The sequence below is a fragment of the Pongo pygmaeus genome, chromosome 1 (assembly GCF_028885625.2).
Source record: "Pongo pygmaeus isolate AG05252 chromosome 1, NHGRI_mPonPyg2-v2.0_pri, whole genome shotgun sequence".
In the NCBI taxonomy this organism is placed as follows: domain Eukaryota; kingdom Metazoa; phylum Chordata; class Mammalia; order Primates; family Hominidae; genus Pongo; species Pongo pygmaeus.
The window spans coordinates 213761185-213787790 of NC_072373.2; the positions used below are offsets into that span (position 1 = coordinate 213761185).

A 26606-nucleotide genomic window follows, 5' to 3' on the forward strand; every position below is an offset into this window, starting at 1 on the left:
ACCCCAGTGCAAGCTCCCAGACAAGATTCCTATATCTGTACCCCAAAAGCCATGAGAGGAATCTTAAAATTCAGGGGCCAGTGGGGTTATGTCTTGTGTGCAAACTCCAGTTTTTTGGAGTTCTGTGTGAAGAAGGGTTCTGAGGCTTCCTCTGGGCTCAGTGGCAAGTCTGGCAGGTTGAGCCTGGGTTGAGACGGCATGTATATTCATAGCTGCCACTTTTGCATGTATTGGTCAGCTTCACCAAGTAACAAACCAACCCGAAATCTCCATGACTGACAACAGCAAGGCCTGTGTCTTGCTGGCATTCCATGTTGATTGCTGCTGGTGGTCTGCCACTCTGCTTCTTTATGCCTTCCTCACTCTAGCGCTCAAGGTGCTGGAGCAGCCCTGGTCTGGGAAATGCCATTCTCCTAGCACAGGGAGAAGTCAAAGTGTTGGCAGACACACGTGGGGGTTCCTACGGCTTCTGCTGTTCACTGGCATGCATCCCTTCTGCTCACATTTCATTGGCCAAAGCAAGTCACGTGACCAAGTCTGACACTGGACAGGGAAGTATATTCCTTTTGCAGGAAGATGCCAGAAGTCACATGCAATGGGTCAGGATGCAAAATTCTCTTACTGCGCAGAGGGTAGCAAATCTCTGGAAATAATAATACGAGCTGCTCCCTTTCCTCGGGTTACCTAATCTGGTACCTCTTTTATAGATGGGGAAACGGGCCGGGCGCAGTAGCTCACCCCTGTAATCCCAGCACTTTGGGAGGCCAAGGTGGGTGGATCACTTGGGGTCAGGAGTTCGAGACCAGCCTGGGCAACCCAGTGAAACCCCATCTCTACTAAAAATACAAAAATTAGCCAGGGGTGGTGCTAGCCTATAATCCTAGCCACTGGGGAGGCTGAGGCAGGAGAATCACTTGAACCGAGAGGCAGAGGTTGCAATGAGCTGAGATCATGCCACCGCACTCCAGCCTGGGCGACAGAGCAAGACTCCATCTCAGAAAAAAAAAAAAAAAAAAAAAAGACAGATGGGGAAACTGAAAGTGCATAGCATAAAATGCGAACTAATTCTGAAATCACCAACATGTATCTGTGCTTGGGAAATAGAGGCACACACAGGAATGCAGATGCCCACACACTCACATTCACACTCACACTCACACTCACTCTCACACACTCACACGCTCACCCACACTCTCACACTTACACCGAGATGCTCACACACTCAGCCTCCCCATGTCCAGGCCCCTGCTCTTTGTTAATCATAGGAAGACCATGGACAACCCGCCTGGAAACTAAGTGCCCACAGACCCAGACTGAAAGTGATAAAAGAGGGTGGCTGGCTTGGGGGCTGAGGACCCTGGCTGCAGAAGACTAATGCAGGTGTGTGCCCTCTGCCTAGGGCCCAGATTTTGGCTACGTGACCCGGGAGCCCCTCTTTGAATCCGTCACCAGCCTTGACTCGTTTGGAAACCTGGAGGTCAGTCCCCCAGTGACCGTGAACGGCAAGACATACCCGCTTGGCCGCATCCTCATCGGGAGCAGCTTTCCTCTGTAAGAGAAGCCAGGCTGGGGCTAGGGGATGTGGGAGTGGGGAAGTCACTGTTTTTCTTTTGGGGTGGCCTGGGTTGCTCACACATGGAGCAAGTGGCTGGGGAAATTATTCCCTCCCACGACTTCCTGTTAAGAGACCGACACTCTTGGAAAGAAAATCAAGCTAGCCTTTATATCTTTGTGTGATTTAGGATCTAATATATAACTAAATAAACAACTCTCTTCCCCAAATAGAAAGGTGTATAATGAGATTATAAATCAGCTGGTTGGTGGGACACGGTGGCTCTCACCTGTAATCCCAACACTTTGGGAGGCCGAGGTGGGCAGATCGCTTGAGTCCAGGGGTTCGAGACCAGCTTGGGCAACATGGCAAAACCCTTTCTCTACAAAAAATACAAAAATTAGCCAGGCATGGTGGCATGCATCTGTAGTCCCAGCTACTCAGGAGGCTGAGGTGAGAGGATGACTTGAGCCTGGAAGGTGGAGGTTGCAGTGAGCTGAGATCACACCACTGCACTCCAGCCTGGGCAACAGAGATAAATAAATAGATAAATAAATAGGCTGGGCACAGTGGCCCATGCCTGTAATCCCAGCACTTTGGGAGGCCGAGGCAAGCAGATTGCTTGAGGCCAGGAGTTCAAGACCAGCCTGGACAACATGCCAAAACTTCGTATCTACTAAAAATACAAGTATTAGCAGGCATGGTGGTAATCCCAGCTTCTTGGGAGGCTGAGGCATGAGAATTGCTTGAACCTGGGAGGCAGAGGTTGCAGTGAGCTGAGATCATGCCCTGCACTCCAGCCTGGATGAGAGAGAGACTTTGGCAATAAAAATTAGGCCAGGCGCAGTGGCTCATGCCTGTAATCCCAGTACTTTGGGAGGCTGAGGTGGGTGGATCACCTGAGGTCGGGAGTTTGAGACCAGCCTGACCAACATGGAGAAATCTCATCTCTACTAAAAATACAAAAGTAGCTGGGTGTGGTGGCACACACCTGTAATCCCAGCTACTCAGGAGGCTGAGGCAGGAGAATGGCTTGAACCCAGGAGGCAAAGGTTGCAGTGAGCTGAGATCACACCATTGCACTCCAGCCTGGGCAGCAAGAGTGAAACTGCGTCTCAAAAAACAAAATAAAATAAAATAAAATATTAAATAAATCAGCTGGGGAAGGGATGGAGGAGTCCAGAGAAGGAAAACTGACAGGTATGAGTGGGAGTGTACCAATGAATCCTCAGGGCTACCATACTTAAAAGAGGTATGAGCAGACATGGTCCTGCCCCAGAAATGTAAGTCCCTGGCTCCCTGGCCTGTCCATGATTCTCCTCATTCCCTGCCCAGTTGACCCACCAGCCAGTGAAAAGACAGATTCTTCCTTGTCAGGGCAGTCACTGGGCAGAGAGTGAATACCTTAGGTTCTCACGTCACAAAAGGGCTGCCAGGAGCTGCACAGATGGGATCAGCAAGGATTTGGGCACCAGGTTCCTCCGAGCCACATGGGATGCTCAACCTTCTGCAAGGGGCCACTGGCACAGGCAGCGACTGTTTGCCCACTTTTGCCTCCTTCTCCCTCCACTCAGTGGCCACTCATTCACTCAGCAACCATTTCCTGAGCACCAGCAAGTGCTACGCCCTGTGCCAGGCACAGGGTTCCAAACAGGAAGCCCAGCCCCTGCCTTGAAGGAGATGGCAGAGGTCTCAGATATACAAATGGACCCTGATGAAATGGAGGGACTTACAACGATAGAAAGAATGACAGGGAGTCAGGGCAGCCCAGGGAGGGGCCCCGAACCCCCTCGAGGAGCTCAGGGGGGTGCCCTTAAAGACAAATATTTATTGAGAACCTACTCTGTGCCAGGCACTATTCTAGGCTCTGGGGATATAGCCGTGACCAGAACAGACAAAGTCCCAGTTCTCAGGGAGTTTACAATTGGGTAAGGGCAGTACAGAAAATAAACATGGAAGCAAGTAAATCAATTAGATAATTCTGAATGCTGATACATGCAATGGAGAAGATAAAACAGGGTGACATGGTAAAACATTCCTGGGGACAGGGGTGCCTTAGCTGTTGTTTTTTTGAAGACGTGACGAAATTGAGGCTTGGATGTTAAGAAGTAGTCATCAGGAGATTGTAAAGGAAGCGCATTCCATACAGAAGGAACAGCAAAGGGAAAAGCCCCAAAGGATAGCAAGTGTAGCAGGTGGCTGGAGCAGACAGAACCAGGGGGAAGGGAGGGAAGCGAGGGAGGAGGGCCGGCCAGGAGCCAGATCAGAAAGGAATTTGTTGGCCACCCTAAGGAGCTAGGGTTATCTTCAGAGGATAATGGAGAGATTGAAGACCTTGGGTAGTCTAGAAATGAGGAAGGGCTGGCCAGGCGTGGTGCCTCATGCCTGTAATCCCAGCACTTTGGGAAGCCGAGGTGAGCAGATCATGAAGTCAAGAGATCGAGACCATCCTGGCCAACATGGTAAAACCCCATCTCTGCTAAAAATGCAGAAAAATAGCTGGGCATGGTGGTGGGCACCTGTAGTCCCAGCTATTTGGGAGGCTGAGGCAGGAGGATCGCTTGAACCAGGGAGGCAGAGGTTGCAGTGAGCCAAGATCATGCCACTGCACTGGCGACAGAGTTAGACTCCATCTCAAAATACAAAAAAAACCAGACAAACCAAAAAAGAAATGACGAAGGGCTTCCTGGAGGAGGTGTCTCTTGAATTGATTAAAGATTAAAGTAAGTCCAGGCACAGTGGCTCACACCTATAATCCCAGCATTTTGGGAGGCCGAGGCGGGCGGATCATGAGGTCAGGAGTTCAAGACCAGCCTGGCCAACATGGTGAAACCCTGTCTGTACTAAAAATGCAAAAATTAGCCGGGCGTGGCGGCACATGCCTGTAGTCCCAGCTACTCAGGATGCTGAGGCAGGAGAATTGCTTGAACCCGGGAGGCAGAGGTTGCAGTGAACCAAGATCATGCCACTGCACTCCAGCCTGGGCAACATAACAAGACTCCATCTCGGGGGAAGAAAAAGATTAAAGTAAGTAGAAGTTAATGTAGCAAAGAGGCACGTGGATGAGGGCAGATTTTGGAGCCCTCCTGTGCCCTAGCCCCCTCCGGCAGGCCAGGTGGGACTCCCGCACAGAGAAGGTGGCCTCCACACACTCACTGGCACCCTCGAGGGCTGAAGCCTGGGCTCCCTGCCCTTCACACAGGCCACAGCTGCAGCTAACACCTACTTCTTTCCCCTGGGACTCAAACGCCTTACTGCCTGCACCAGGGTCTCTTAACCCAACCTAGTCTCCTTCCTGGGACTTCTCTGCTGATGCCACTCTGGGTCCGAGGTGGGTCCCAGAGACCAAACTCCTCTTGCGGGCCCTCTGGTGAGGTGGGTAATTTACTGAAACTCCTCTTCCTCCCTTCTCTAGGTCTGGTGGTCGGAGGATGACCAAGGTGGTGCGTGACTTCCTGAAGGCCCAGCAGGTGCAGGCACCCGTGGAGCTCTACTCGGACTGGCTGACTGTGGGCCACGTGGATGAGTTCATGTCCTTTGTCCCCATCCCCGGCACAAAGGTAAGCTAGCCCCCTGAGGCTGGAGTGAATGGGGTAGCGGCAAACCCATATATTACCAGCCTCTGCCAGCAGAGGGCAAGAGCTAGAGGAACCGGACAGCATAAAGGAAGGAGGAAATAGGCGGAAGCTGGTTTGCATGTTGTTGCTGTGGCTGGTAAAATTTTAACCCCATAAATCCAAAACGTTAGCATTTCAACACATAATCAACCTAAAAATTATTAACGAGAGATTTAAATTCTTTTCTCATACTAAATCTTCAAAATCTGGCAAGGATTTTACTCATATGACACATCTCAATTCAGACTAGCCACAGCTCAAGTGTTCAATAGTCACACAAGGCTAGTGGCTACTGTGTTGGTGGTAATGCTCTAGAGAGAAATAGGGTATGCGCCTGTGGCACTGGAAAGAGGTTCTTTCATTTTCTTATGGGTACAACTTCATCCCCTGGAAATTCTCTGCAAATTGTGTGGCTGCTTGGCAACTTGGAGAAGTCCTGTCCAAGGCCACCTTTGGCTCTGAGCTTTGACCTGGTGACATTGCTGAGGTAGAGGAAAGGTGAGAAATATTCCTCTGAAGCAGAGAACACCCTCCCCGTCAGCCTTTGCCACTCGGCATGGGAGGCCTGAGGCGATGAGCAGGCAAGGCGCTGGGTCCTCAGTGCAGGGCCTCCCCCGTGCTCATTGGCTGCCTTCCCACTGCTGACTCTGTCCCTCTGGACTGTCTCTTGCAGAAATTCCTGCTGCTCATGGCCAGCACCTTGGCCTGCTACAAGCTCTTCCGAGAGAAGCAGAAGGACGGCCATGGAGAGGCCATCATGTTCAAAGGTGAGTGGCCACAGGGACTTGGCAGGAAGTGGCGAGCTGGAGGCCCCAGAGAGACCCTCGGGAGGGTGGGGCAGATGAGCACTTTGTCCCTGAGCACCCAGCTCCACTTCCCTGGGTGTCTGGCCTGATGCGGGGTTTGTGAGGTCGCCATGGTGGGAAGCACCTCTGGCCTCCTGTGACCCTTGCTATTGTTGGGTGGACTGTGAGCTGCCCATAGCTCCTTAGTGTCACCAGCAGTGCATAGCACATCTTCAAGACCTAGTGTATACTTTAAATGGCACCAGACCCAGTGGAGGGTTAAACGGTTGAAAACTGACACGCGGCTGGGTCTGGTGGCTCGTGCCTACAATTCCAACACCTTTGGAGGCTGAAGAAGGAGGATCACTTGAGTCCAGGAGTTCGAGACCAATCTGGGCAACATAGTGAGAGCCCCATCTCTATAATACATTTTTTTTTTTTTTTTTGAGACAGAGTTTCACTCTTGTTGCCCAGGCTGGAGTGCAATGGTGAAATCTTGGCTCACTACAACCTCCGCCTCCCAGGTTCAAGCGATTCTCCTGCCTCAGCCTCCCAAGTAGCTGGGATTACAGGCATGCACCACTATGCCTAGCTAATTTTTTGTATTTAGTAGAGACTGGGTTTCACCATGTTGGTCAGGCTGGTCTTGAACTCCTGTCCTCAGGTGATCCACCCGCCTCAGCCTCCCAAAGTGCTGGGATTACAGGCATGAGCCACCACACCCAGCCTCTCTATAATAAAAATTTTGAAAAAGAAAATAAAACTGATGTGCAATCTGCATTCACATTCAAGGAGCTTGCATTTTAGAAAGGGAGATAGAGAGAAAATAGATACAATACAATTTAGGGACAGGAAGAAAAGTAGACTTTGGTGGGCAAAAGGCATGGTCAGACATCGTGGTTGTCAGTCCAGGAGTGACACATTATCTTCTACGTTTAGACATTCACATAATTGGGACAGACATAGACAGGATGAAGTTTGCATTTGAATTAATCATGGAAAGAGGGAAAGATGATCAGGTGGAGACAACCAACCAGGTTAGAGACACCATGCCAATTCCTCATACTATTTTTTTCTTTTTCAACTTCTATTTTAGATTTAGGGGGTACATGTGCAGGTTTGTTACCTGGGTATATTGTGTGATTTGGGGTATGAATGATCCCATCACGCAGGTACTGAGCATAGTAGCCAACAGTTAGTTGTTCAACTCTTTCCCTCCTCTCTCCCTCCCCACTCTAGTAGTCCCCAGTATTTGCTGTTGCCATCCTCATGTCCAACACCTTTTTTATTGTAATAAAAATATACCTAATCTAACACATTTGTTATTTTAACCATTTGTAAGGACACAGTTCTGGGACATTAAATACATCTACAATGTTGACTGACCATCAGCACTCTCTATATCCATTATACCTTTTTTTTTTTTTTTTTTTTTGAGATGGAGTCTCTCTCTGTCACCCAGGCTGGAGTGCAGTGGCGCGATCTCGGCTCACTGCAAGCTTCACCTCCCAGGTTCAAGCCATTCTCCTGCCTCAGCCTCCCGAGTAGCTGGGACTATAGGTGCCTGCCACCACGCCTGGCTAATTTTTTGTATTTTTAGTAGAGGTGGGGTTTCACCATGTTAGCCAGGATGGTCTCAATCTCCTGACCTCATGATCCACCCGCCTCGGCCTCCCAAAGTGCTAGGATTACAGGCATGAGCCACCGTGCTCCGCCTATTTTTTTTTTAAATTACTTTTGTCACTTTTTAGGTTGGTATCCATAATGTATCTCATGCCTGAAAGCCTGAGTTCCCGCAGCTGGTTGATACTTACATGACTGCCCCTCAGATCCAAAGACAGTGTTCCTGACTGTCACTGGTGTCTAGGACAGACAAGGCCAATTTAACACCACCACCCTTTTTAAATTCCCCACCGATGGGAAGTTTGTTCTTGGATTGGCAAGCTTCAGTCCTGACTTCCTGGAGGCTTCCTCTCTAATATTAAACATACCCTCAAAAACTACCCATAGGATATAGGGACCATTATTTTTGTACAAATAGGGGCAAGCAGTGCCCCAGATTTCTCTTTGTATTTTAGAAAGAGAGATAGAGAGAAAATAGATAGAATACAGTTGGGGACAGGAAGAAAAGTGGACTTTGATGGACAGAAGGCATGGTCAGGCATCGTCGTTGTCAGTCCAGGAGTGAAACATTATCTCTTGGACTTAGACATTCACGTAATTGGGACAGACAGAGAGAGGATGCGCGGATGTGCAGTCAGCAGAGAGTAGAAGCACATAGGACACCTGGGGAGGAAGGTGAACCAGGCGATGCCAAAGAGCCAAGATCTCCGCTGGACCAGAGCCCACAATGTTTGGGAAAAACACATCCCTTTAAAAGATGATAAAAACTACAGACGTGCCCTCCAGAAAAATGCTTATATGAACCTATCCCCTGAACTTGGATCAGTTTTAGAAAATCACAGATCCCTAAAGTTTTCTGTCTCTACCTGAACCCTCCCTTCTGAGTCCCTAAGCCTCAAAGATTACATCCAGCTTATAGCTGGGCATCTTTGCTGCTGTCCAGCTATAAACCTGGGAAGTGCAATAGACCAGCAGGCTCTTCCCAGATGAGGCCTAAATAAATAAATAAATAAATAAATAATAGGTTAAGAGCATAGGCTCTGGAATCAGACTGCCTGATCTGCACACCACCTCTGCGGCTTGCTAGATGTAAGACCTGGGACAAGTCACATAACTTCTCTGTGCCTCAGTTTCCTCATTTTTCAGGGTAGCGACTACCCCATAGAAATGTGGGGAGGATCAATGAGTTAATTCAATGTAAAGTGTTTAGAAGAGTGTCGGCCACATAGTAGGTGCTCATTGAGCATTAGGCATTACTAATCAAGCTGGAAGTCACATAAGCCATCGTGTGGTACGGGAGGCAGACGCAGGCCACTCCAGAGCAGCAGCCAAGATGAGGCAGCTCTGGAAAATGGGAAGGGTGTCCCCTTTGGCCATGCTGCTTCTGCCATGTTCATGCTGGTCAGCTGCTCATCCTTAGGAGCAGGATCTAGGTGGGAGAACCGGGGGGGGCTACTGTACCACCCCTGATCCCACTGGCCAGAGTGAGAGCAAGGCAGCTGCCACCACTGTCCTGGCTCAGATGTCATGGTCAACTCTGGAGAAAAGAGTGTGTGCTGCCCTCCCCAGACAGAGGGGGGCCTGATTTCGCCTGGGAGTGCCCTCCTGTGATCCAGCCTGTCCCCAGTCCCATCTCCCCAATCCCAGTCCAGCAGTTAGCCTGGGGCTGGAGGGTCTTGGCAAAGGGGGAACACCCAGCTTGGGTATCTAAAGCTTGACCATCCCCTGTCCTTTGACCCCTGCAGGCTTGGGTGGGATGAGCAGCAAGCGAATCACCATCAACAAGATTCTGTCCAATGAGAGCCTCGTGCAGGAGAACCTGTACTTCCAGGTGAGGGCAGGGCAGGGGTGCAGGGCCAGAGGGCCCCTGGGAGGGATGAGGCTCAGGCCCTCACATTCTTGGGGCTTCCGTAGAGAATGGCCAAGGGCTCAGGAGCTCCTGACCCCGAGCACAGCAGCACAGGGAAGAGCCTCCACCAGCATTCAGCCAGCCTCCTTGCTTTGCTCCTGGGCTAAAGTCCCAGGGTTAAAGAAGTGCCAAATTGTGCCGCCCCCTCACTTGGGGAGGTAGGATCGTGGGCAACTCACTAAGGCTGTCTTTGGTTCTTTCATCTCTAAAAAGGGGATAATGAGGGCCAGACACAGTGTCTCATGCCTGTAATCTCAGAACTTTGGGAAGCCAAGGCGGGAGGATTGCTTAAGGCCAGGGGTTTGAGACCAGCCTGGGCAACATAATGAGACACTTGTCTCTACAAAAAAAATAAATAAAAATTTTGGCCGGGCATGGTGGCTCGTGCCTGTAATCCCAACTCTTTGGGAGACTGAGGTGGGCAGATCACCTGAGGTCAGGAGTTCAAGGCCAATATGACCAACATGTTGAAACCCCATCTCTACCAAAAATACAAAAATTAGCCAGGCGTGGTGGCGGACGCCTATAATCCCAGCTACTTGGGAGGCTGAGGCAGAAGAATCACTTGAACCCAGGAGGTGGAGGTTGCAGTGAACCGAGATCGTGCCACTGCACTCCGGCCTGGGCAACAGAGCAAGACTCAGTCTTAAAAAAAAAAAATTAAAAGGGAATAATAATAGCATCTATATTACAGGGCTGGAGCTTAAATAGGCAATCTATGTAATGCGCTTAGAACAGTACCAGGCACATGTACACATTAGCTTTTGTTATTACCAAAATCATCCGTGTTATCCTCAGCTCATGGGGTGGCCTGAGGGGTCACTGAGATGCTGTGTGGGAAGCACTTAGCACAGGGACTGGCTCTAGTGAGTGCTCGGGAAATGGCAGCTGCTGTTCTGACATCTGTGACCTTCGTCTGTCCTGTTATGACTGCTGTCCCTGAACCCCGGTGGACAGGGCCAGGGGGAGGCTGCAGAGGCGCCCACTGACTGCTAGAAGTCTCTCTGGAGTGCCGGGACCCCTGGCTTCGTGCTGCAGACAGGGATGGGGTTGACAAGGCAGCCAGTGTATGTCCCCCTCACCTGCACGCCGTCCCTCCTTTCTCCTACCCAGCGCTGCCTGGACTGGAACCGTGACATCCTCAAGAAGGAGCTGGGACTGACAGAGCAGGACATCATTGACCTGCCCGCTCTGTTCAAGATGGACGAGGACCACCGCGCCAGAGCCTTCTTCCCAAACATGGTGAGGCCCTGCAGACCCCAACCCTCGCCCCATGCCAGTACAGGGCAGCCAGATCCAGAAGGACCCCTCAGCTGAGGCTGTCCAATGGGGAGGCCCAGGTCCCAATCCTGGCTGAGCTGCTGTGTGACCTCACCTCAGGCACTTGCCCTCTCTGGGCCTCCATTTCCTCCTAGGGGTGATATGCTCATCCTAGCTGTTTCACTGGGATACTGGGAACCCTTTTTCTTAACAGATAAGAAAGTGCTGTGCAAAAGATTAAAAGTCCTTTATGTACAGGAGGGATTCCTGTTACATAGAGGGGAGTCTTCCATAACATAGAAAGAGGTTAGAACAATACATATGCACACATGGACACATATATACACACATGTGCACACAAACACATGTGCATGCATGGACATATATACACACACATGCACACAGAAACACACATGCACGCATGAACATACATACACACACGCACACACAGAAATACACATGCACACACAAATGCATACATACCCATACGTGTGTGCACACTCATACATATGTACATGTACACTCTGATGCATGCATATATAGCCATGCATACATACATGTACAGACATATGTGAATGCTTTTGCCCACACATATACAGAGGCAGATTGCCTGGTTTTCTGCCTCAGCTCTGCCATTTGTGAGTGACTTAGCCCCACTCCGTCCCTATCCAATCACAGTTACTACTTCACAGGGTTGCTGTGAGGGTTCCATGAGCTTAGGACTGGCATGTGTGTAGTAGGTGCTCACTAAATGGAAGCTGTTGCCATCACAATCCCCCGTCACAGGTGAACATGATCGTGCTGGACAAGGACCTGGGCATCCCCAAGCCGTTCGGGCCACAGGTTGAGGAGGAATGCTGCCTGGAGATGCACGTGCGCGGCCTCCTGGAGCCCCTGGGCCTCGAATGCACCTTCATCGACGACATTTCGGCCTACCACAAATTTCTGGGGGAAGTCCACTGTGGCACCAACGTCCGCAGGAAGCCCTTCACCTTCAAATGGTGGCACATGGTGCCCTGACCTGCCAGGGGCCCTGGTGTTTGCCTCCTTCCCTTAGTTCTCCAGACCCTCCCTCACACGCCCAGAGCCTTCTGCTGACATGGACTGGACAGCCCCGCTGGGAGACCTTTGGGACGTGGGGTGGAATTTGGGATATCTGTGCCTTGCCCTCCCTGAGAGGGGCCTCAGTGTCCTCTGAAGCCATCCCCAGTGAGCCTCGACTCTGTCCCTGCTTAAAATAGCTGGGCCAGTGTCTCTGTAGCCCTGACATAAGGAACAGAACACAACAAAACACAGCAAACCATGTGCCCAAACTGCTCCCCAAAGAATTTTGAGTCTCTAATCTGACACTGAATGAGGGGAGAAGGGAAGGAGATTCTGGGATCGCCAGTTCTTCCAGCAGCCATGCTCTGAAAATCAAGGTAGAATCCATGGAAAGGGACCCCAGGACCCCGGGACCCTAGACGTATCTTGAACTGCCATCGTCATTTCAAATACATCTCCCTCAGGGTTTCCAGGTGGTCACCCCCAATTATTCATTCCTTACCAACCTCTCAAGTCCTCTTGGCTTTCTCTCTGCAGTGTGGACACTGTTGGCTAGTCCTCCCCACTCCCTGAGGGTCCAGTAAGTTAGCTTAGAACCTTCCTGGAAACATTTCATATGAGCAGGTTTCCCCACATGTGGGATGCTCCTTTTGCCTCATCTGTCTCAGGGATGCAGGCTCCCCCACATGCATGAGGATTTCTCCCCAGACCAGCATACTTGTGACCTGAGAGTTCAATGTGTAAAGATGCCCCTGGTCAGCCATATCCATCTTCTCTTGCCTGGTCCTTGATTCTCTGGCCGCTCCCTGACCTTCCTCCTCCGACTGCCTTGACTTTCTTCCTTTTTATTCCTGGTGCCATCTGTCCAGGCAGCTAGACAAGAACTTGTTCACCAGCAGCCAGATTCAGGCCTTCCCCGGGGCATAATAAGTGACCAGCCCCTCCTCTCCGGACATCAGATCCAACACATCAGGACCCTGGCCTGCCCTCCAGCCCAACAGCCAGTTCTGGGTCAGCTGCCAACTTGGGGGTGGTTTGATTATCCCATTGAAATTCACCAGTGCATTTGCCAAAGACCCTCTCATTTGGACATACCCAGATTCATGCCCTGGCTCCAACTGAAAAGACTCAGTTTCCATCTTTAAAAGTTCCTTCAGGGCCAGAAGAATAAATGAATTATAACCCCATTTTGAAGAGCCAATTTATAACCAATGAAAAGGTTATAATGTAATTTATATTCTTGGAGGAACAAGATTTTCATTTGGGATTATTTCCTTCAACCATTCAACAAACATTTGTTGTATGCCACCAAGCGCCAGGCACGGCGCTGGGCTCTGCAAACACAGTGGTTAGTAGCAGTCTGGACCTGGTCCCTACTGGCATGGAACCCATCACTCCCCAACATGCAAAGCCCACATTTAAAGGCCAGCCTCTGCCCCTTCAGTGATGCGCTCTTTAGAAATGCCAGTCCACTATATTCAGAAATCCGCAGGGCACAAAACTTCCAGCAAGTCACTGTTGTGGTGAAATGGGCAGTGGGGAGGGGGATCTTCTTTAAACAGGCCCCCTTCCCATCTAGCTGGCCAGTACCCATCCAATGAGTCCCCAGAGCATCCAGAAGCTGTTGTGTCCTCTCTGGGGACAGCAGCTCCTACCTTTGGAGGCCAAAGCCCCAGATCTCTCCAGCCCCAGAGCTGAAAACACCAAGTGCCTATTTGAGGGTGTCTGTCTGGAGACTTAGAGTTTGTCGTGTGTGTGTGTTTGGTTAATGTGGGTTTATGGGTTTTCTTTCTTTTTTTTTTTTTTTTTTTTTAGTCTACATTAGGGGGAAGTGAGCACCTCCCATGTGCAGACAGTGTGTCTTTATAGATTTTTCTAAGGCTTTCCCCAATGATGTCGGTAATTTCTGATGTTTCTGAAGCTCCCAGGACTCACACACCCATTCCCATCTCACTTGCCCACCCAGTGTGACGACCCTCGGTGTGGATGTACCCCTGTGGACTCATGGCTCTTCCCTACCCCCACTTTCTAAAAACGTCGGCCTAGAATACGCTTCTCTGTTGCAAAACTCAGCTAAGTTCCTGTTTCCACCTTGATGTTGAAATATCTTATGTAAGAGGGCAGGGGATGTCGTGAAGATGGCAAGAAGAACACAGTTTCAAATTTCTGAAAAAGAGCCTGTGGTGGAGATCTAAAGATGTTTAGGGAAGAGCTCGACTAAAGAACAATGAAATAAATGGTCCAAGGGGAAGTCATATGGCTGTTGGTGTGATGTTCTTTGCTGCTTCATAGACACGGCCTGGAGTGAGGCAAGCCACACACTGGGCCCTCCTGGTCCTGCAGCCCCTGCTGTTCTGGGCACAGGGTCTGGGCTCTCAGCATAGGTGTCTCGAGGGTTCGGAATCCCCCACACACTTGGTGACTGCATATTACATGGCCACCACCGAAGGTCAAGACCAGTACCCACAATAAATTCTGACTATGTTGTTCTGATGGGGTTCCCCAGGAGCGGACCCTGAGATAAGCATTCGGGAACAAGTGATTTATTAAGAAGTGGCCAGCGCAGTGGCTCATGCCTGTAACCTCAGCACTTTGGGAGGCCAAGGCAGGAGGATCCCTTGAGCCCAAGAGTTCCATACCAGCTTAGGCAACATAGTGAGACCCCCATCTCTATAAAAAATTTTAAAAATTAGCTGGGCATGGTGGCACATGCCTGTAGTCCCAGCTACTTGGGAGGCTGAGGCAAGAGGATCGATTGAGCCTAGGACATGGAGTCTGCAGGGAGCCACGATCGTCCCACTGCACTACATTCCAACCCACATGACAGAGCAAGACCCTATCTCAAAAAAAAAAAAAAAAAAAAAAAAAAAAAAAAAAAAAAAAAAAAAAAAAAAAGGAGCCTCCAGGAGAAACTAAGATGGTAACTGGAGGAGCAGGCCAAGGAAAGGGAAGAAACCATACAAGAGTGTGAGGTGAAGCCTCAGACCGATCCCTGGAGAGCTCTGGAGCATAAATGGCACCTCTGAACTGTCCTGTCTGGGGGCTGAATCTTTGTCCGCCTGCACCAGTCATTGGCTCTGGGGACTCTGGCCCTCTGAATGGGCGAGGGGGCACCAGGAGCCCATAGGCAACCATCTAAAGATCACAATTGGGATTAGGAACAAAGTCACAAGCTTGTGACAAGTTCTGCCGCAACCAGAAGAGGGTCTGGGCAGGGCACCAGCCGTGTCCATTGCTCTGGGTGATGTTGTGTTCTTTTAATAAAGAACCATTACACACAAGTATTTGTGATTTGACCCATGGCATGAAAATCCGTTCAACATAACCATGATCTAACAGGGTCTTTGTGAACAAACTCCTGAGGCCCTAAAATGGAGTCACCTGATTGGTTGCTGAGTCTAGAAGCTGCTTCCAAGTTCTTTGGGAGACACCTGGGGCCCTTCTCACTCCTTAGTCCCGTCTTGAGCTTCTGGACCAAAGTCTTGGTGCCACTATTTTAAAGGGGCCACTGCAAAATGAGAATCACTGGTTCACTTACTCCCAGGCTTAACCCAGGGGCCCAGTCCTCTGAAATCCCCTTTTTTGGTTTTGTCTTGTTTTGTTGTTTTTTTGAGATGGAGTCTTGCTCCGTCGCCAGATTGGAGTACAGTAGCAAGATCTTGGCTCACTGCCACCTCTGGCTCCGTGGTTCAAGTGATTCTCCTGCCTCAGCCTGCAGACTAGCTAGGATTATAGGCAAGCGCCACCATGCCCAGCTAATTTTTGTATTTTTAGTAGAAACGGAGTTTCATCATGTTGGCCAGGATGGTCTCGACCTCCTGACCTTGTGGTCCACCCACCTTGGCCTCCCAAAGTGCTGGGATTATAGGCGTGAGCCAGCACCCTGCTGAAATCCCCTTTTATGCCCAACAAATGTGGTCCAAGCCACTGCAAGGCCAATCTTTCATAGATTTCCTACCCATCTAGTTCTGCAATTCCCCAAGGGATGCTGGGATGTTCAACAAGTTCATCCTGGTGATGTTTTCACATCTTGGCCAATCACCCACCTCAGGGTCGCTGAGTGTCACCTTGAGACTTTTGAACAGCACTTTCCAATAGAAATATAATACAAGTTACATAATGTAATTTTGAATTCCCTAGCAGCCACATTTAAAAAGTAAAATGCAGGTGAAATTAATTTTAATAATATATTTTCTTTAGCCCAATCTATCCAAATCATTATCATTTCAACATGTAATCTAAATTGTAAAATTTCAATGAGATATTTTACATTCTCATTTTTTGGTAGTAAGTCTTTGAAATCTAACGTGTATTCTATACTTATATCACACATCTATTCAGACTAGCCACATTTTAAGTGCTCAATAGCCACAAGTGGCTATCATATTGGAAGGTATTGTTCTAGAATCTTGTCTGCCAGGCTGAGTGCCAATTGTGGAAATAGGCACATTCCTTAAACCCCAGAGTCCACTAGTTTGACTGCAATGGTTAATAAAAGTTTATTATTATAATACTGAAAAGAGAAATGTAAAATAGATACGAGCCATCACTGGCCTTGGTATGCAGACCCTTGCCCTTCCAGAAAGTCTCCTTGTCTGAACCATGGCTGCTGCCAAGTTACCAGGACCCCCCTCTCTCTCTGCAAGATGATTGCTTTTGGCCAGGTCCCCTCTGCCCACTGTCAAGATGGGAACCCCCCACCAGGTCCTCTTTTTCCCCTCACTGTTCCTGTGGATACAACTTGGTTCTGCATTTAATCTAAAATGTGTACTTGGAGTCCCAGGTGAGAGTTGCTCGTTATCTCAGATTCCTCCAGCATTCCAGATGGGATCTGAGCCACACCTTGGCATAGCCAAAACCCCACAGAAGTGGTTGTGGGGAGGTCTCTCCCCCGAAACAAAAAGCAGCCAGGAATGAATCTGCCTCTCCAGTGAGATTCATGCAGGATCCTCACGCAAGTGGTATCAGGTCCAAGGGGCTGATGGAAAAGTTATTAGCAACTAAATATAGGAGTGACACCAAATGGCAGCATGTAGGATACCTTCTCCAGCTGGACATGCAGAAAAAGGATGCCCCCAGGCAGAAAGCCCAGCTCTGCAGCCTTGTCTCAAGCCTGGCCGAATGTGAAAGACCTTCACCCCATCCCCCTGGCCAGCTGGGCTCTTTTTCAGCCCTGATCTTTGAAAAAGCAAAGGTCTTCTCTGGGTAGTCTCTAAGCAAACTGCTGCATTCAGGCCACGCCAGCTTGGCCTCAATCCCTCACCTTCCACAAGCAAAGGTCTGCTTTCTGACAGCCCTGGTTATACCCAAAGATGACTAACAGTCTCTGAGCAGCATGCTAAGGCCCCATGCACAGGCTACTGTGCTACTGAAGAACTGAAGAGATACGTTCAATCTTTAAAAGGAATGTTTTGTTTTCCGGCCAGGTACAGTGACTCATGCCTGTAATCCCAGCACTTTGGGAGGCCAAGGCAGGCAGATCACCTAAGGTCAGGAGTTCAAGACCAGCCTGGCCAAGATGGTGAAACCTGGTCTCTACTAAAATACAAAAATTAGCCAGGTGTGATGGCAGGCACCTATAATCCCAGCTACTCAGGAGGCTGAGGCAGGAGAATCGCTTGAGCTCTGGAGGCAGAGGTTGTAGTGAGCCAAGATTGCGCCCTGCACTCCAGCCTGGGGGACAGAGTGAGACTTCATCCCAAAAAACAAAAAAAAAGGGAATATTTTGTTTTCCTACTGATGGCAATTCCTGGCACATAGTTGATGCTCAGCAAATGTGTTTTGAATAAAAGAAGGAAACATCTGTTCAGCTAGGCAATGGAAGCAGAAAAGTCAGTCCAAACATTTCTTAAACACTGATTGCATTCCGACCAGGTGGAACTATATGGAATCCCATTTGGAAGGTCAAAATGGTCAAATAGAGGCGATTTTTGATGGTTCAACCTAATGCTTTGCATTCGTCATCTCATCTAATTCTCAAAACTAAGCTGTGCGGTTGTTATCCCCACATTACAGATGAGGAAACTGAAGCTCAGAGAGAGGAAGTGACTTGCTCAAGATTACTCAGCAGGAAATGGCAGACTGGGATTCATACCTGTGTGGTCTGGCTCCAGAGCCCACCCACTGAGCTCCTGCTCTTGACTACATCTCAGAAACAGCTTTCTAGCCGGGCACCGTGGCTCATGCCTGTAATCCCAGCACTTTGGGAGGCCAAGGTGGACAGATCACTTGAGGTCAGGAGCTCAAGACCAGCCTGGCCAACATGACAAAACCCCGTCTCTACTAAAAATACAAAAATTAGCCAGGCGCAGCGGCACACATCTATAATCCCAGCTACTAGAGAGGCTAAAGCAGGAGAATCGCTTGAAGCCGGGAGGCAGAGGTTGCAGTGAGCCAAGATCATGCCACTGCACTGCAGCCTGGGCAACAGAACAAGACATTGTCTCAAAAGAAAAAAAGAAAAGAGAAAAGAAACAGCTTTCTAACCCAAGTTTAGCATTCTTTCATTCACAAATGTTACCTTATCTTTGCACCAGTTTTTAGCATGTCAGGTGTCCTATTAGAAGAATCTTATCAACAAGATATCCCCTCTACCTGCCAGCAAGATGTCTAGAGATTATAGGATTCCTACAAACCCCTCTAAGGCAATAAGGCCCATAATGAAATGACCTCTACGTAGCTCAGTATGTGCTCTCTCTAGTCCTCAGCTCAGAGTAAGATGGCATCTCTAAATCGTGAAAAGCAAATTATGTTCATTCATCCATCCGTTCACTTTTTTCCATTAACATTTGCCAAGCATCTACTGTGTGTAAAACCAGTGATCCTACAATTTTTCATCTAAACCAGGGCATTTCTGAGAGCTCAGAGGAGCCCTGCAAATAATTCCACCAGGGCAACAGAAGAATCCGGAACTATGCTCGGCAAACCAGGGTGTTTGTTCTCCCTGGAAAGCCCTGTGCATGAGACATGATCTAATCCCTCAAGGAGCTGACAGCTGCGTCAGGGAGACAGACAGGAGAGCAGAGAGGCACACTGATGGAATAGGCACCTGATAAATACTTGCTGAATGGAGGAATGAATAAGGTACAAAAATCTGTGTACACACACACACATCTTTCCCGCTGGGAGAATGACCAAGGATGGCCTGGTGTTCATTTGTGCTAAGATGAATGACTGCTGAGTGAATGTAGAAATGAATGATTAGGCAAAGAGGGGAGGAGGGGTTGCCAAGCTGAGTAGAGACAGAAAGAGGTCCAGGTGTGTAATATGTCTGGGAAATTGTGATTATAGTGAGTAGCTAAAATACAGATTGCAGCCATGCTGGAAACACTAGGGTTAGTGCCCTGGAAACCCTCTAAAGGTTTGAGGTCACTGCAGTCACGTGATCAATCCTGTGTTTTAGGAAGCTGACGGTAACATATTTCTTCATTGATATTAAACTCACAGGGAAAACATTTTTAAGAAATTGCCTGAGGAATAAAGCAAACCATGGTACAGCCCTGCTTTTAAATATTCTGCAGCATATATGATGAAACGGATCTGTGCATACTAACGTGGAAAGACCTCCAAGACACAGCACTTGATGAAAAAATGGCAGCTTGCAGAACATGTATGTTATCATTTGCATTTTCTAAAAATAAAAACGGCCAAGTACAGTGTCTCACGCCTGTAATCCCAGCAGTTTGAGAGGCCAAGGCAGGCAGATCACAAGGTCAGCAGTTTGAGACCAGCCTGGCCAACATGGTGAAACCCCGTCTCTACTAAAAATACAAAAATTAGCCGGGCGTGGTGGCACACACCTGTAATTCCAGCTACTCAGGAGGCTGAGGCAGGGGAATTGCTTGAATCAGGAGGCGAAGGTTGCAGTGAGCTGAGATTGCACCACTGCACTCCAGCCTGGAAACAGAGCGAGACTCCATCTAAAAATAAAATAAAATAAAATAGAAAAATAACAGCAAGCAAAGCCATGGATTACTGTAGAAACATACATATGTAAATACATACAAAGAAAAAAATCTAGAAGCAATCCCATGAAACTGACAATAGCAATCACCCCTGGGAAAGGAAGTGTGACCTAGGGGATTTAAGCTTTATCTATATTGCTTGAAATTTTTACATAGTGAGAATTTAATTACATACGTACAGTATTCTAAAATAATTTTTTAGAGCTGCCTGAAATCCTTGACATTGTATGTATGCTGAAGTATTCCCATTCTGATAAGCATAATCTATTTCCCCTAATAAGGCACAGTTATCTTTTACCTCTTTCCTTCCCCCAGCTGGGCTCTCCACTACCAATTTAAGATTGATGGCTCCCCATAGACACTAATTCATTTAATTCTCCTCCCTGCAAGGTGACTGTTTCTTTTTCACCATCTTACACAATAGGAAATGAATGCACAAAGAGGTTAAGCAACTTGCTCAAGATCACAGAGCAAATGGCTGATATAACAGGGTTTCAGACCCCTAAGGCCTGCACACTTAACCATTCTACCTACCAGCCTCCCTAAGAGGTCAAATTGCCTTTAACATTCTGCAGCTCTCTGACTTTTGTTTCCAGTCGGCTGACATCTCGCCGCTATGCATGAATATTTACTCACTATTCGTTTTTGCATTTCATTTGCATGGCTCTGTCTCTGATAGAAAACAGTGCTCAAAATCCAGATTCGGCTGGAAAGGGCGTTTGATCATGGCATTATACTGTGTTTGCAAAGTGCCCACCCACACACATCCAAAGGAACAAACTAACTGCTCATTTGAGAGTATGCTGGTGATGGCAGGCATCTGGGAATGAGGCAGAAGTTAGCAGGGTGGGTGAGCTCCAAATGTATGTGTGTGTGTGTGCTGCTATAGGGCCAGCAGCATGACAGTCCCCAGAAAGCCTTGGACCACTTGCTAAGTCCCAGCAGCTGAGCTGACTTCAGCTGTGTGAAACGCAGCCCCATCTGGAGTGGGGGTGGCTCATGACTTTTTTGCTCCGGGAGTTCCATAGAGGCTGCTCTTGAAATTGGAGAAGACTGTAGCCTATGATTGTCCCCATCCCACTCGAAGAGAATATTTTGAGAAGTCTAATTATATGGTGGGGTTTGCATGGGATGAGGGAAGAGAGTTTAGATAAGGCCTTTCTAAGGGCAGGTTGGCAAGGTCCGGTAGGGAGCCCTGGGTAGTTCTATGAGGCAGCAGTACCCTCTGCAGGTGGACCAGAGTGGCTGCAACCACCATGTTCCCACAAGCCTTAGGCGCACGCCTGCAGCCCAGCCACCTACCTAACAGAAGAGGCTGACCTACTTGCTGGGTGACCTGTGGTGAGTTGTTGACCCTCTCTGAGGCTCAGTTGCATCAACTGTAAATGAAGAATAGTAATCCCTACTTTGTGCCATTGATGAAATGATTACAGAGAGGACATGTACCCAAAGTGTTCTGCATATAGGGCCTGGTACACAGTACATCCTCCAAATGTAGCAGTTACCATCATTAGTCACCCCAATATCCCCATGAACCTTAGTACAGATGATCACCGAGTGCCCTAGCATAAGGGACAAGGCTTCTCTGAGAACGATCAAAGATGGGAACGATCAAAGGTGGGGGCTAGAAAGGATCTGTGCCGCTGGATGGTTGACGTTTTGATTTGCCAATTCCGTCTATTCCAATTCTGGGAGTCCTTGACATCAGTCATGGGAGGCCCTGACAATAAATATGTTCATAAAGAATTAAAAACAGCCCAGGCGCAGATGCACAGTCCTGTAGTCCCAGCACTTTGGGAGTCAGGAGGATTGCTTGAGCCCAGGAATTCAAGACCAGTCTGGGTAACATAGGGAGACTCCATCTCTACAAAAAAAAAAAAAAAAATTTTTTTTTTTTTTTTTGACACAGAGCCTCGCTCTGTCGCCCAGGCTGGAGTGCAGTGGCATGATCTCGGCTCACTGCAACCTCAGTCTCCTACGTTCAAGCAATTCTCTTGCCTCAGCCTCCCGAGTAGCTGGGATTACAGGCACCCACCACCACACCCGGCTAATTTTTGTATTTTTAGTAGAGACGGGTTTCACCATGTTGGCCAGGTCGGTCTCAAACTCCTGACCTCAAGTGATCCACCTGCCTCGGCCTCCCAAAGTACTGGGATTACAGGCATTAGCCACCGAGCCCAGCCTACAAAAATTTCTTAAAAAGTAGCTAGGCATGGTGGTGCACGTCTGTGGTCCCAGCTACTAGGGAGGCTGAGGTGGGAGGATCACTTAACCACTGAAGTGTGAGGCTGCAGTGAGCCATGATCATGCCACAGCACTTAAACCTGGGTGACAGAGCAAGACTGTTTCAAAAAAAAAAAAAAAAGAATTAAAAACAAACTTGCAGATAGCAATAAGTTATATGAAGAAAATCAAATAGAGTTAAGTGGGTCAAGCCCTTAAATTGCCCATAGTCTGGGGAGGCAGACATATTAATGGGTCATTGTTAAAGCAGGTGTTGCATGCATGGATGGCATATGCAGAGGATATTTTGATAGGGACAGTCAAGGAGGGACTTCCTAAGGGAGGAAAAAGTCGGAGCTGAATCTTCAATGGTGACAAGTCAGCCACATGAAGGAGGAGGAAAGGACACTCCAGATCCAAGACACGGACGTACGCAAAGGCATGGAGGTGGGGAATGATGCGGGGAATAGAGCAGGCTGTATTACAGGGACAGAAGCAACTGGAAGGGCCCGCGGGGGAGCGGGGGAGCCTGGAGCCTTGGAGGCTATGGTGAGAGTTGGTGGTTGATTGGACGTGGGGTGGTGAGAAGAATCAAGATGACATCGAGTTTCTGGCTTGGATATCTGGTAGATGGTGGTGCTAATAAGACAAGTATAAACTCCTCAGGTGAGATGTACTGTTTGGGATAGGTTGGGTTTAAAGGACCATTGGGACGCCCAGATGGAGATGCTCAGGAGACAGCCAGGGAGACGGAAAGGATGAGGCCCACTAGCCAAAGGCAAATAAAATCCTAAATTTTGGCTGGGCACAGTGGCTCATGCCTGTAATCTCAGCACTTTGGGAGTCCGAGGCGGGCGGATCACGAGGTCAGGAGACCGAGACTGTCCTGGCTAACACAGTGAAACCCCATCTCTACTAAACAAAATACAAAAAATCAGCCGGGCGTGGTGGTGGGCGCCTATAGTCCCAGCTACTCGGGAGGCTGAGGCAGGAGAATGGCGTGAATCCGAGAGGAAGAGCTTGCAGTGAGCCGAGATCGTGCCACTGCTCTCCAGACTGGGCAACAGAGCGAGGCTCCATCTCAAAAAAAAAAAAAAAAATCCTAAATTTTAGATGAGAAGGCCCCAGAGCTCCACCACAGCAATCTGTTGCTGTGGGTTTTTCCCAGAGGCAAATGAATCTCCCAGGCAATATCTGATATTTCCTCCTAAATCCAACCCTCCTTCGCCCTCTGGCTGGGGGAAATCATCCAGGTTGCCCTAAATTACAAGACACCAGACTACAATTGATTGTACAAATGACAGTTGATACAACATAATGCTTTTTCATTTTGTTTTTTATTTTCATTTTTTTGAGACAGGTTCTTGCTCTGTTGCCCAGGCTGGAGTTGCAGTGGTGTGATCACAGCCCACTGCAGCCTCGACCTCCTGTACTCAAGCAATCCTCCCACTTCAGCCTCCCAGGTAGCTGGGACTACAGGTGTGCACCACCATGCTTGGCTAGTTTTAAAATTTTCTGTAGAGACAGGGTCTCACCACGTTGCCCAGGCTGGTCTCGAACTCCTGGGCTCAAGGGATCGATCCTCCCACCTCAGCCTCCCAAAGTGCTGGGATTACAGATATGAGCCACCTTGCCCGGCTGGTTTTAATTTTCAATTCTGGACATGATTTCCAGCTCTTGGGGGAGAAAGACCTCCTAAAGCAAAACGCTCACCTAAGGCTGTTGAGTCTTCCTGCTGTCCAAACACTGAGAGAGTCTGGAAAATAGGGGCAGCTTTTCCAACCCAAAAGTGTTGTTATGAGGACTAAATGAGACTTTTTATGTAAACACCTTTGTAAGTGATAAAGTTCAGTATAAATACAGTGTCTAGCAGACTGTCTGGTGAAAAGCAATATGTCACTCTCTAGACAAATGGAAATAAACCAAAAAAACCTAGGGTCTTATCACGAGGACACCTTGGGAAAATATGTCAGGAGCAGGCCACGAAAATCTCTAAGTCCTTCTGCAGCTGTGACTTTCTGGCATCCCAAAGTCCAGGGCGGAGGTACAGCCGCCCAGGAATTTATTCCTCCATAACTTTAAGCTCCCCAAATCCCCACGAAGCCCAGGAATGATGTGACTGCAGGGCATGTGGGCCCATTGGCACCAAGAGCCCTCCATAAATCAAGGTCTCACTTATGCTGGCCTCAGACTGCTTTTTCCAAGGTGACCTGGGCAAACTAAAAGGGTAGTTGCTTATCTAGGGGTGGCATCTGCTTTTGAGATGAAAGAACCCTGAAAATGCTAAGAGGACCAATTCTCTAGAGATGCATTCCTTGCAGGAAGAGCTTTCTTCAGCTCAGACGACAATTCAGTTAGGAGGAGTTAGAGACAGAGCGGCAGTCTTCCCATATCTCAGCCAGTTTGGGTGACCCAAGAGGCCCCATGGGGCAGACCAGAGGGGCCCTGTTCCAGTCCTGGGTCAGCGCCAGTGAAAGTCAAGGTGACCTCAGCATTGTTACCAGTTATCCACAAGACAGCCACGTGAATCACAGAATCTTAAATCAGAGGGCCCAACACCCTATTGGTTCAGGCAAGGAAACTATAGGTCAAAGATGGGGAGGGGCTTATCCAAGGTCACATGGCCTTGAAGAGAAGATTCCAGGTTAGACCTAGAGGTTCAGACCTCACTACACACCCCCTTTAATGAGGCCACACTGGCAGTGTAGTGGGGTTCCAGTCAAGGACTCCAGAAACAGCCCATCCAGCCAATTCACCTGGCCGTCTCAGTGTCTCCAGTAGCATCCACATCAGCTGTGAGAGTGGAAACCAAAGACTATAGAAAGGCACCCTTCACATGTCAAAAACAAGCAGGCAGAAAGGGGAAAAAAAAAATCACTCCTACGAAACCCCAGGACCTGCAAGGTTAACAATCTACACAAACACCTGGGGTGACTGAAGAGGCAGGTGCCTTGGAGGCCCCAGGCCACTCCTGCCCAAGGTAAGTCCCAAGAGTGAGGCCAGCTCTGAGCAGATCCATGGAGGGGGCTGGAAAAAGAAGCTGAGATGACTAAAATGGAAACTCAGAAAAAACCAAAACCAAAAAACCTTCTTCACAGAACTGCTGTGGGGATTAAGTGGGATAATGGACCATAATGTTTAGCACAGAGTAGAAATGGTTTCTTATATTAAACGGCTAACAAAGCCACCAAGGACTGGGTGTCCTTCTCTGGGCACACCCTCTCTTACAGAACAGAGCTCACAGTGTCTAGCTGTCTGCTCACTTGCCGTCTCCACCACTAGAGAGTAAATTCAATGAGCAGTGACCACCTGGCTTGCTCATTCCCTGTAGCATCCCAGCGCTTGGTGCCTGCCACATAGTAGCCACTCCATTCGTATTTATGAATGAATGAATGAACGAACAAAAGAATGGCACCTTTGCCAGCCACCCTTGAAATCACCTCAGCTCATTCACCAGCTGCCCAGTTTGTCTGGGACTCTCAGTGCGGAAACCTGGGCAACCTCGGGCAAGCGGCACAGTATGCAACAGAAACGCCTGACTCAAGCCAGTAAGCGTCAGAGATGAATAAGACTGACAAATTCTTAGGAAGGCCAGGCATGGTGGCTCACGCCTGTAATCCCAGCACTTTGGGAAGTCGGAGCAGGATGATTGCTTGAGCCCAGGAGTTCGAGACCAGCCTGGGCAACATAGCCAGACTCCATCTCTACAAATAATTTTTTAAAAAAAATTATTAAAGTACCGCCTGTAATCCCAGTACTTCGGGAGGCCGAGGTGGGTGGCTCACAAGGTCAGGAGTTCAAGACCAGCCTGGCCAAGATGGTGAAACCCCCATCTCTACGAAAAACACAAAAAAATTAGCCGGGCATGATGGCGGACGCCTATAATCCCAGCTACTCGGGAGGCTGAGGCAGGGAATTGCTTGCACCCGGGAGGCGGAGGTTGCAGTGAGCCGAGATCGCGCCACTGCACTCCAGCCTGGAAGACAGAGCGAGGCTCCATGACTCCATCTCAAAAAAAAAAAAAAAAAACTACCCGGGTATGGTGGCTTACACGTCTGTAGTCCCAGCTACTCTGGAGACTGAGGTGGGAGGATCGCTTGAGCCTGGGAAATCGAGGCTTCAGTAAGCCAAGACTGCACACCGGCCTGGGCAACAGAGTGAGACCCTGTCTGAAAAAAAAAAAAAAAAAATTGGCCGGGCGCAGTGGCTCACGCCTGTAATCCCAGCACTTTGGGAGGCCAAGGTGGGCGGATCACGAGGTCAGAAGTTCAAGACCAGTCTGGCCAAGATGGTGAAACCCCGTCTCTACTAAAAATACAAAAAATTAGCCGGGTGTGATGGTGTGCGCCTGTAATCCCAGCTACTTGGGAGGCTGAGGCAGGAGAATCGCGTGAACCCGGGAGGCGGAGGTTGCAGTGAGCCAAGATCGCGCCATTGCACTCCAGCCCGGGAGACAGTGCGAGACTCCATCTCAAACAAACAAACAAAAATTCCAGAAATAAAGGGGTTAAAATCGGGGCAGGGCCCCGGATAGGATGGCTCCGCCCCATCTAAGTCTTAGCCCCACCCCCTGAAAGTCGCCCTGCCTCTCAGACTCCTCCCCTTTCTGAGAAGGTCACCTTGGGAGAA

General features: G+C 48.9%; 1 protein-coding gene across 2 annotated transcripts in view; it reads left to right on the top strand.

The window, feature by feature from the left end:
- PADI2 (peptidyl arginine deiminase 2) overlaps positions 1–14045 on the top strand; it is a 52293-nt gene extending 38248 nt beyond the window's left edge. For both annotated transcript variants that reach the window (XM_054436054.1, XM_054436065.2), the window contains 6 exons: positions 1400–1551; positions 4968–5112; positions 5843–5936; positions 9323–9408; positions 10600–10728; positions 11533–14045. In XM_054436054.1, coding sequence (XP_054292029.1) covers positions 1400–1551; positions 4968–5112; positions 5843–5936; positions 9323–9408; positions 10600–10728; positions 11533–11766 — 840 coding nt within the window. In that variant the 3' untranslated portion in view covers positions 11767–14045. The remainder of the gene's footprint in view (positions 1–1399; positions 1552–4967; positions 5113–5842; positions 5937–9322; positions 9409–10599; positions 10729–11532) is intronic.
- Positions 14046–26606: the final 12561 nt, after the last annotated feature.